This window comes from Corvus moneduloides, chromosome 3 (genome assembly GCF_009650955.1).
Source record: "Corvus moneduloides isolate bCorMon1 chromosome 3, bCorMon1.pri, whole genome shotgun sequence".
NCBI lineage: Eukaryota > Metazoa > Chordata > Aves > Passeriformes > Corvidae > Corvus > Corvus moneduloides.
In genome coordinates this window covers 67676073-67688219 of record NC_045478.1, presented here as the reverse complement: position 1 = coordinate 67688219, position 12147 = coordinate 67676073, and the positions used below count along the sequence as shown (strand labels likewise).

Sequence of the window (12147 nt, the reverse complement as noted above, 5' to 3'; positions counted from 1 at the left end):
TATGAATTCAATTAAAATCAATCTAAAATGCAGGCCAAATACATTTCTTCTGGACGAGCAGTTTATTGTCTGGCCACCTAAACAGATACAGTGTTTTTGTGCTCATTTCCTTTGCATCACGATTTGTTTAAAAAAAACCCCAGACCCCGAAAAAACTACCAAAAAGTGTCCCCAAGACCCAAAAAACCAGCTACTTACTGGAAATCGAACTACAGTCACATCTGTCTTTGTGGCTTCAACAAGGAAGTCCATCCAGAAATCCACAAGTTCCTGTTTGGCCGTATGGTGTTCTGGAGTCAGTTTCTTAAAATGCTGATATATCAAAATAGTCTCTACAATAGACTTCAGGTACCTGTGACCATCCAAGCATACACAGACAGAAAACTCAATACAGCTTGTAAGCAGTAATGTCTCTGCTGTTAATCACAACTGAACTATTCACCATTGCAACACCAAGTAATATTTTGCTTCTCTAGGATTGCTTTTCATAATAACAATTCCCAATTAGAAACAGCTGCTAAATGAGGCAACTGAAATATAAAAGAGTCCTGGAACATTCCTTCCTGCACATATTCCTGATACCATATCATCCTAAACCACGAAAACATTACAAAATAACTAAATCCTCTACCTAAGGACCAAACTGAGCCTATTTCCAACTTGTTTCAGTAGTGACCTACTTAAAATAAAAACTCAGGTGAAAAGTCCACTAGTTTAACTTTCTACACTGTTCTATCTCCTATATTGTGTCTGCATAGGCAATTATTTAACACAGATTTCTAAAACATGATGCTTCTTGAACTGATTATCCTACAAAGATGACAACAGCTATGCTAAGCAGTCTTTCAGCATTGCTAGGGAAGGACAACAGCAGTGCTGAATGTTTTCTCTCAATGCAGTTCACCACTCTCTCTGTTGTTCTACTTTCTGGGGCTGATTTATGGGGCTTGTTGATAACATTGCTTTCTCTTCGCATTTTTGAAAAAAAAGGTTGTAAACATAAGCTCACGCAATTTTTATGAATACTACAGCAGTGAGCTATACATGCTAAAAGAAGATTTATCATTGCTATCACTTCATCACAATTAGGCTATTAATGGAAATGTTTGTTTCACCCTCAGAGGGTCTTTAGTGAATATTTCCATAGCTGTGCAATTTCTAATCATCCTTCTTAGACCATCAGGATAGCTGGCCTAAGGTACTGTGTCTATTCCTATTTGTACCGAGTGGGCCCTGCTATAAAGCAGGCAACAGACTGGGAAGGAATTGCTCACAGGAGAAATTTTTCATGAAGCACAAATGAGTGAGCTGTATTTTCAGAGTTTAATCCACAGGCTTAAACCCCAAAGGCACTGGGGTACATAAAATCCTGACAACCAGGCATTCATAAACTCCAGAAAATTCTACCAGGAGACTTCCAGAGAGTGCTATCCAGCTTCTTAGTAAAATATACACATAGTAAAAATGGAAAACCTTGCAAATAAATACACTGTAAATAGCATTTATGAAATCCATTTTGTCAGAAAATTAGAGTTTTTAATTTTGACAGTTTCTATGTTATGTCAACACAGAAGTTGAGCATTTCCGTATTATAGCATCTGTCTGATCACCTTCTGGAGACACACTCTATCCTTTATAAAAAGATAAGAATACATATGCTGTGATGTTCACTCTTATAATTAGCAGAGTGGCAACTTTTTTAGTCAGAAAGGAGTCTTGGTTCTCCCCAGCTAAGATGATCCCAGCCCTTAATGATTTGGTGACCAGTCCTTAAGTGCTGCCTATATCCAAAGCAGGTGTCAGGAACCTGCTGTCAGAGCACACATTTCTTGGCCTTTGCATAACAGATGTTGAATCTACAGGTTTGCCTTTAACCCTGGATTTATAACCTTACTGTTAATTGGACTTTGATTTGCAGTCTTCTCAATCGCTACAAGATGCAGCTTGCACCATACAGCTCATTTGTATGCAGTTCCTAAAACAACTGGTATGTGCCATATCCTTAACAGTATTTAAAAGTACAGCCAGGCCTCTCCAGCTACGCTGTCTTCATTCCCCAAAACCTTCAGGCTATTATGACTAAACTCACAATTGACTACCACTTCTCTTCAGCAATGTAGCTGCAAGCAACTCCTCCTTTCCCCTTTGCCCTCAGAAGGGCCTGAAGTCAATGGTGAATCTGCCCTTCTCACACATCAAATTAAAGACCCATATCAGATCTACCCTTGAATAAGGGCAAAAGGGGAAGAGAGTCCCTTCTCTGGATAAAAGTGCAGTACAATGCACACACAGCAAAATCTGTTAAAAAGCACAAAACACATCTCCTGACAGCTGAATACAGTGCCTAATGTGAAAGCTGAAGGAGTCCATTGTTTTAAAACATAGCAATGTACACGGCCTTGTTTATCACCTTACCATGCTGGTGCCTTTAGTTTAAACAGCTTTTCTGAAGCCTGGATCACTCTTATATGATCATTAGCCAACATACTGGCCCCCAAGAAAGATCCCACTTCCCAATAGCTTTGCAGTTTCTCCAAGCTCCCCTTTTTACCAAGCAGACTGCTGATCTTTACTCCTGTAGCAAAGAGAATAACAAGTGACAAGAATTTGTATTAATGCAATTTTAAAATAACCATTTCCCTTATTCAAAATCTATTAATTGCTTGCATTACTATACCCTCTCCATTTTGATAAAATAAGATGGAAATCATACTTACCAGTTAATGTTATATGCCTTCCAAACACCCTAAGTGGTAGAATACTTTTTTTCCCCACCCCCTCTTCCTATAGGCTTCTCAAGAAAGGAACTTTAAGACATCACTGTCAGGACAAGGCCACAGTCAGATTACCTATGTTCTTGCATGGACCTCATCTGTAAAGGTAAATTGGGGCCTTAGGCTACACAACATAGCTGCAAAAACTTAACAGATGCTGAATAAGGCACCTATTATGTTTTTTTCTGCTTTGTTTTTTTGACTTACAAGCCCCAAGCCCCAAACTTACCTTTATAGACAAGGTCCCATGCAGAAGGAACAGATGATCCACTGGGCTTCTTCCAGCAGTGATGTTCTTTTAACTGCCGCAAGTCCTACCCCAATGAAAGACATCTATTAATATTCACAAGTCCCTCAGCAACTCAAGACTACGGAGAGCCTCAGGTTTTATTTTGACTTGCTAAGTTTGCTGAGAACTACAGGCTCCCCTGTGGCCTTCAGGATGAGTTTTAGTTCATATGAGCTGCTACATATAGCTAACATGAGATATGCTGCACCATCCCCTGCATAAAAAACAATTTGCAGCTTACACAACAAGCCTCTTCACTATTGTAGTCTTTAATTCACTTTTCCCACACTACTCCACTATGACAGTTTCCCTCCCACATCATCTTCCATTGTCCTTGATATTTGGGCTGAGTATTCAGAAGAAATTTCAATGCAACAGTTGATCTTGTTTTTTTCCTTAACCTTCCTTGAGTAGCTAGCAGACTAAACTTCATGGTGGGAGCAGCAATAAATATTATCAAAATAGGTATCGTTACATAAGCTACACTTCAGCCTACAAAGTTTATCTTGTTTTATCACATTGCTCACATTTTTATGACATCAACGTCAGGTAATAAAAGCTTTTAAAATGTGAAATTGTATCCAAGTGGCCTATAGTTTATTTCACATCTGTATTTCGCACTTTGTGCTTTCTTGCTAACAAGAAATTGCCATGCTTGAGTAATACACAGAACAAAATAGTACTTTAATCATAAACAACATTATTTGCTTGCTTCTTGGGAAATAAGTTTTTGTTATTCCTGAAGAGAAAAACAATGCCATAGATGTTACAAAGTATCTCTGATCTGCCTGAGAAATGTCGCAGTGTACATCACCTCCAGCAACTCCACAAGGTGCCATGGTGACCATCTCTGCAAGGCTTTAAGACAGGGTGCTACACACATTCACGGTCAAAGAGACTGCTTGAAGGTGTATACCTGCACTCGTCAGTGGAGAACAGAGAGGGGGAATTTGTGCTGAAAGTGTTCAACTTTAGCTGGTTTCTAGAGAACAAAACCTGAATGCTATCCATAAAACACAGTAAATGGAAAAAATTAATCTCCCCCAGGACTTTAGAGTAACACTCCTCAGCAATATCTTCAAAGGCCACAGGGCTCTACTAGAATGTCTAAAGCATTTGCATGCATGTGATAGCAACACACAAGAAAAGACAGATACCTATTAACTTCCACTGGTTTTTAATGTGACCTCATCACAAGGGATGTAGGGAACTGGTATCACAAGGATACGTGGATCATTTCAGTTGGATGTGCCTCTGCTGAGAGGAAGGGGGAAGGGAGGAATTTAGCTGTGCACAGGGCCTTTGCTAAGCACTGAGCGATGGCACACACAGCTGCAGTGGCCACTGACGAGCTATCACAAGCTATTTGTCACAGCGAGCAGCAGCACCAGTCTCTGGTTCACAGGCAGACATGCTCTGCCATGGTTTACTGCACCTGCAGGAAGACACCCATCACAGCCCTTCTGTGCTCCAGACGTGGGAACAGAGCTAAAGGGAGGTACAAACTGAGGGTGTGGGTTTGATGAAAAGTACAACTCACATGGAGAGGGACTGGCATTACTGGCATGGCAGGGAGAGGTGTTCGTCAGGAGGGTAGGACTGGTGACAGCAACCATTTTGAGTCCCAGCTCAGTAAGGGAGACTTACAGGAAGATAGTGGGACAATGGATGGATGTGTAGCAGTTATGATACCTGAGGACACCGAGTTTAGGAATCATTACTGTTATGTAACTTGAATAAAATGGAAGTTTTACCCAAGTATTCTGTGAAGTGGATCCTATTACCTTAGAGAAGACAACATCACCCTCTCATCAAGTTCTTCTGAGAAAGGTGAAGTACTTGGTGCTAAAACTCACTGTGGTTTGCTGACCATCCTCTGCAAAGCTCATCTACAAAATTATTCATCCCTGAAAGGCAAGTTACTTATCCCTGAGATGCAGTTGCTGTGTGATGACATTAGCAATAGGTTCAAAAGACTGTAACTCCAATTTAAAGAACTTGTGGGGGAAGGATTGTTTTGGAAACTTGCAAAGTGAACCTTCAAGAATTTAATTCTGAATTTATGGTCTCCTTGTATAATTTCCCTTTTGTAAGTTTATTTTTATTTCACCATCTTTAAAAGATTCTTGAGAGTATAAGAAAATCCAGGCAAAGTCAAGACATTCTCTTCTTTCATGATAAACTTGGCATTCACAAGGGGAGGGAAAAAAAGCAGCAGCTGAATTCCAGTATATTTTATCAAAAATATTTTGCCTTTAAAACAAATGAGCCAAAATAGAGGAACCATTAATGCCAGAAAAGCCATTGTTTTTATAACACCAAGAATATACCCACAGCTTGTGACAAAAATGAGATACACTAAGTAGATATTACCAGTTAGATATTACTATGAAGGCTTTATAAATAAACTGCTTTCCTTGCTCAAATATTGACAGAACAATTCACATTACGGGATCCTTTGTGTGTCAAAAGTTGCACAGCCTGCAGAAGACAGCATTTCTGTTCTGGTCTCAAAGTCCTTTGTACGGTTAAGAAAGCAATACTACCCAGAAAATAGAAGGAGGGTTTTTATTAATGCTCCATTTGCTCATTTAGTTGTGAACTATTATCTGACAAGTACAGGTAGGAACTTTTAGAAGGCAAATTTTCTGATCTGATGCAGATTGGTAAAACTTCTCTTGGATTTATTCTTACTTTTACTGGAGTTATTCCAATATTGCCAATGTAATCAGATATGCATCTCCTAATTGCAATCTCATGCACCCTCTGAAGAACTGTTAATGACTACATCCTTCCTTACACCTTTCCCAGCCTAGCAATCTAATTTCCATATAACCTCAACTGAACTTGACCAGTTTGTTCTTGCTTCTCTCCTAATCCCCCACCAGAAAGCAGAACTTCTCTAATTTCTGTGTACTACAGATAATGCTGTGGGTGGACACCAAACAGAAAGCACTGCCTGGCAAATCTAACTCCTGCTGAAAAACAGTCTTGTACACAGAGCTCTAAACAAGAGATGACATCAAAAGAATTAGACACATGTAAGAGATACTTAGGAACAGAAAAAAATCAAAACATTTTCCCACACAACCTCTGCGATTTTGCCTGATTTTGTTTAAAACATTAACCCTAGACAAAGAAAATACTAAATTATCCTCACAATCCAGCACAACTCAAGCCATCTGAAAAACTTTGTACAAAGACAATTGTAAGGTCTTGCACCTGGGAAAACATAATCCAGGAGTGCAGCACAGGCTGGGATCTACTCCACTAGGGAGCAGCTCTGTGGAAAGGGATCTGGTGGTCCTGAGAAACAAGCAGCTGAATATGAGTGAACAGTGTGCTTCTTCAGCAAAGAAACCCAGCGGGGTGTTGGGATGTATCAACAAGGGCATCAATAGGAGAGATAAAGAAGCCATTATCCCACTCTATTCAGTGCTTGTCAGGGCAGTCCTGGAATAATGTGTTCAGTTTTGGTTCTCACTATACACAAAAGATGTGGACAGGCTGGAGAGGGTCCAGAGAATGTCCACAAAGATGAACAAAGGACTGGAAGCCTGCCATATGAGGAAAAGCTGGGTTTGTTCAGCCTTGAGGAGCAGGCTTAGGGGAGCGTTATCACCATCCAGTGTGTAAAGGGTGGCTACAAAGAAGATGGAGACTCCCTTCTGACAAGAAGTCACATGGAAAAAACGAAGGGTGATAGGTGCAAGTTACTGCTGGAGACTTTCCAATTGGGCATAAGATGAAAATTTTTCAAAATTTGAAGAATCAGCCCTTGGAATCATCTCCCAGGGAAGCAGTGGATTGCTGATATTGGACACATATAAGGTGCAGCTGGGCAGGGTCCTGGGCCATCCTGTCTAGACTGTGCCTTTGCAACGAAAGTTTGTAGCAGATGATCCTTGAGGTACCTTCCAACCCGGTATTCCATTCCATGACTCTATGAATAGTGACTACAGTCTTATCAACAAGAAATAAACGACCAATGACACACACAAGGTCTATACCATAAATGTATTTGAAAACGTGTTTCAACATAGCTGAGTCAGTCTGAAACTAAAAGTATTTTGACAATATTCCCTGTAACAAAAAAGAAAGATGGACACCAGTAGCTAACAGGAAGGGTTGCTATATCAAGGGTTTCCAGCAGATACTAACTAAATGTTAACATAAGGCAGGCAAACAAAAAACCAAACCACCTAAGGAACAGGATACTTCTGCACTAAATAATTCATCAGCTGGGGATGTAACCTTATGTAATAATGAACACTAATTTCTGTAATGTTCTCGATACAAACAATAGGGAAAACAGCACTGGATGAACTCATAAGAAGATGATACCAAAAAAATAGCACACAGATTTCATTAGTGAAATTAATTTGTACAAATCTAGTTGGCTGTAGCCTATACACAATTGAGAAGTTTCTTTAAAACTGAAGGATTCAAATTAAACTACACAAAAAATATAGCCCAGCTCCATTAAACTATCTGGTTTAAACTTAGGCCAGCTAAGTGAGTATTTGTAAATGCTATGTAATATGTAGAACATATATTTTTACCTCCTACTCTGGCACAAGAATTCAAATTTCAGCATAGGATGACCAGGTTTCCCAGGGAAGTGAATGCCCCTTTGTTGGAAGTGTCCAGGGTCAGTCTGAGCAACCTGATCTAGAGAAAGATGTCTCTGCCCACAGAAGGGGCTTGGACTACGTGGTCTTTAAAAGGTCCCTCCAACCCACACCACTGTTATCCTATGATTCTATGAATAGAATTGAACATGAACATATGAACATTGAGAAACTTTTAAGAATCCATCAGAACAGAAAGATTCTTCTCTCAACCCAACCCAAGCTCAAGTCAAGTGCATTTTCCTCAGTCTTAGGATGGACTTCCTGTCCATATTCCCTACAGTGGTTTGTGTGTGTTTGTTTTAAAGAGTGCTTAGCTGGAACTGGATTCCCACTTCAGGCATTCCTGTTTCACACAAATGATGCCTTTACAAAGAAACCTAGTTTTTACTGAACTCCAGTAACCATTTAAGACCTTGACACTGAAACCAGGTCTTCATGACAGCACTCACCTGCAGTCAGGTGGGATCAGCAGTGGTGTGAGAGAGCAACTTAAATATTCACATCAAAGCTTTCATATACAACCATCAGATTTTCCCCTGTAACAGTGGGTGGTAGTGTACTTTCGCTATGTGAACGTGATTTCACCAAGAATTTGCAAGTTATAATTACCAACTTTTCGCAGCTCAAAAGAAGTATCAAAGCAATGTCCAGCTGCCAGGAGGAGTACTGCATAGTTAATTCCTGCTGGTAACGTTGGCTCTGACTCAAATGCCTTCTTGAACCTAGAAAAATAAACATTCAAGTTTACTTTCTAAATAATGCAATCTAGTTCGGGCATCATTACAGTTTTAGGTACTTTAAGAGCTTATCTGCTGTTTACACAGCAAGAATCCATGGAAGCAAAAATATTTTACTGTTTTCCACACATTCTTTGTGGTTATTTTTAGGAGTCTGTTATTTATACATCCTCCTCCCATTTCCTTTCCCCCCACACAACAAGCACAGACCCTAGTCATCCATCCCAGTAAAGTTACAGTACCTTACAATATTTTCCTTCAGATCAAATAAAACAGAATAATACTATCAGTTTGTAAAAGACCTGTTTCACAGTTATATTTATTAATAAGCTCATTAATTTAATCTTTCATATATGAATTTTCATTGACTTGAAACCTCAGATTCTATTGTGGATCTGCTACAACAGCACACAGGGATATCAAAATGCATAAGCACAGAAGCAAGTGATACAAGAATATACCTCACATTTAGCTGTGATTTCAGCTACTCCAAATTTTATTCTTTACTGTCTTATTGACACTGTCCTTATAAATCTACTCACACAAGGAAGAACTATACTGTATTTCATTCTCCTCAAGAGGAACTGAGCAATCAAGAGAAATGTCAGAGGCATTCACCTAGCCTCAATCTTGTCTTAGAAGAAGTGGAGGTGCTTCAAACAAAGCACACACTATCCTCATGCTAGCAATGCAAGTAGTTGTGACAACAGCAACAGCACATCTACAACGCTTTAAACTTATCCTTCAGAATAAGAATACCTTTGGTTGCATGTATATACACACATATTAACACCTACATAGGTAGGAGGTAAAGACTACTATTGTACATGAGTTAAGGAGCACAGGAGATTCAGTCAACACAACTCACTACAGTAAAATCAAGGGAGTTTAAAATAACTTTCTAAAGGATGAGAAAAATACAGACAAACAAATGGAATACACTACAAAAATAATTAAACAGGTTGTGAGATTAGTATATAAGGAAGGAAAGAAAAACAATCTACGCAAAACCTAAGGATTTGGCTTCTAGACCACACTTTGACATGCAAGCAAAGCTACGGCATTTTGATCTCACCAGGCCAAAAAGATGGCTGGCTTTAAATTTGTTTGTTTGTTGTTTTTTTCTGCTCTAATGATTCATGACTTTGCATCCATTAACATAAGCTCTGCTCTCTAAAACTGTAAGACAGGCTTCTCTTAGCCTGTATACATATATGTATACATATGTATATACATATATATATATGTCAAAAGTATACATATATAAACTTTTTATACTCCAGTTGCCCACCTCCAAAGAACTTAATCATTAGACAAGTATTTAGTCCTCTAAAAAAAAAAAGCAAGAGAAGCAGAGAGTACCAGATATTTTTCTTTCATCATCTGCAATTTCCTCTCATACTGCGAGTTACAACAAAGTGAGGAAGAAAGTACATACAAAATACTTTTGTCTCACTTAAAAAACCCCAACCAACACACACACACACAAACCACCATAAAAACCCCCATAAAAATCTGCCAACCAAACAGGACAACACTCTCACTGATTCTAAGTATATACATCTAAGAGAAGCCCTCGAGCTAGCATTGTCTGCTTGGAGACATAGTGATGATGGGAACTGGACTACCTTTTTTGCCCTAGAGATCTTCCATGCTGTAATTCTCATGCAATAAGAAAAGGAGAGAGCAAATATTGACAGAAGAAGAAGAAAAAACCTTGGAAATTAGTGTTTTTGTTCCAATACAGGAGAGACTGTACTTTCGGAAAAATGTTACAGTTGCTGACATTTGAGAAAATGTTGCAGTGCAGACACTGAATTAGGGAGGTAGCAGTGAAAAGATATGAATAAAGACTTGGTAGCTTTGGTAAGTCTGATTCACACTGTCAGTGTGAAACAAGAAAGTGACAGTTAATAATTACTCTTCCATCTGTTCTCTTGTATTTATATGAAAGATATCTTTTATTCTGCTTTCTAATTGTTAGAAAAGCACATTGTTGCTCATTTTTTTTTTTAAATTGGAATAGACCAAAGTACCTTGACATCACTAGTTGTTGCAAAGCCAATGCTTTGGTTCTGCTGCCAAATTCTCATTATCTTGTTCAATTCACCATACTTCTCTTACATCCTCATTTCTCTAAGACTGAGATAATAACCTTTATCTCAACATAACATAGCACTTCCATGGAGGCTTTGTTCCTGCACACACCTTGTCCTGTTGTGGCCTGCTGTAGCACTAGAGTAGGCCTGCTCCTTTCTAAGAGCTTTTCACTGAGTTATGAGTCAACCTTTCAGCATGTCAAGCCTGCTGCATGACTAACACTAGAAACTCAAATCAATATCCAGTATAAAGTACAAACCAAAAGCAACTGGCCCATCCGGTACAGCTTCCGGCCAAACTCCAGCTTGACTCAACAGAGATCACCTTGTTCTGTGGCAGCAGGTGTACAGAGCATTCTGTCTTGGGTCTCACTTGCCAGAGACTTCAGGGATTATTTAGGGGCTGGCTGACCAGCATCCTACCCTGTGCAGGAGCTATCAGCCTCTGTCCTTTCCTAAACTGGAATGCCTGCAATCACTTCCCATCATCAGAGCTATGATTATCATGACTGCTAAGATGCATCTATTCAAAGTGCATTAAAATGGCTACATGAACTCACCACTGTTATAGGTATAATCATTCTTAGGTCAATTATGTTTGACAACATCAAAGTTTATCTGTTCCTAAGGCACTATGAACAAGGAGAAAGCAAGATGTACAATAGCAAAAGTAATTAGTATTTCATTTAGCCTGTAATAATGCCTAAAATTTGTATACAGAACTACAGTTTTCCTTTTTATGTTGTTCATAACATCAGCAAAATAGAGTGTGTACAAAAGACCCCTAAAAGTTTTTTATAGGCTTTGAGCCTTACAGGAAATGAAACTTTTCTTTAAACCAAAATTATGCTAGGAGGGATGACAATAATATTTCACATTCCTGTTATTTCAACATCTTTTAAAAAGTCCAGTAAAAATTGCAAAACTGTTAAGCATGACCAGAAGTCATAAACTGCATTTGTATTCTGAGGCCATAAACAGTAAACAATCTTATCTTATCTTTTACAAGAGACAGTTCTAAGCTGAAGTTTACTGAAAACAAGTGATAAATGAAAAAGGAAGAAGAAAGCTTTCCATTTTAAGCATTTACTTCAACGGGCAGCTGATGAGCACAAGACCAGAGCTAAGATGTGATATGCAGGACACATATACGCAGATTGTCTGTATCCTCATCTGAATGCAGAGGAGCAGCTCATCCTGACAGAAGTCTAGGATGACATCCCATGCCTTCATTTTTTAACCTCTTCCACATAACAGTGTTTTACCGCATGTCAAAAGCGCTTTAAAAACCAATATTCTTGTCTCTAAAATGAGGATAAGAATTTATCTATTATTGACTAGTCCATTGCGTGCTTCTTTGACTACTGATGCTACTGTAGTCCACTGCTACATGCACGTACTATACAGTGAGGCTGGGATGATAAAACTTTTGTCAGCATAAGTTTGGAACAGTCATGTTGCTTGTGAGTTAAACCTCAGCACCTCTAAGCCTACCTAGCTAGTATCTATCAGATTCCAGACATGCAAATCAATTCATGACTGGTTACTCTCCAGCCCAGATTCCTAAAAATACTTCACTAAACAGGAGACATCATATTTGGGAAAACTGAGTAA

At 38.9% G+C, this 12147-nt stretch overlaps 1 protein-coding gene across 1 annotated transcript in view; it reads right to left on the bottom strand.

The window, feature by feature from the left end:
- The window catches only part of MAP3K5 (mitogen-activated protein kinase kinase kinase 5), a 100349-nt gene that overhangs the window by 41597 nt on the left and 46605 nt on the right, over positions 1 to 12147 (bottom strand). Inside the window, exons 8-10 of the mRNA XM_032102068.1 lie at positions 8307 to 8419; positions 2416 to 2575; positions 199 to 352 (exon numbers count right to left, since the gene is read on the bottom strand). Coding sequence (XP_031957959.1) covers positions 199 to 352; positions 2416 to 2575; positions 8307 to 8419 — 427 coding nt within the window. The remainder of the gene's footprint in view (positions 1 to 198; positions 353 to 2415; positions 2576 to 8306; positions 8420 to 12147) is intronic.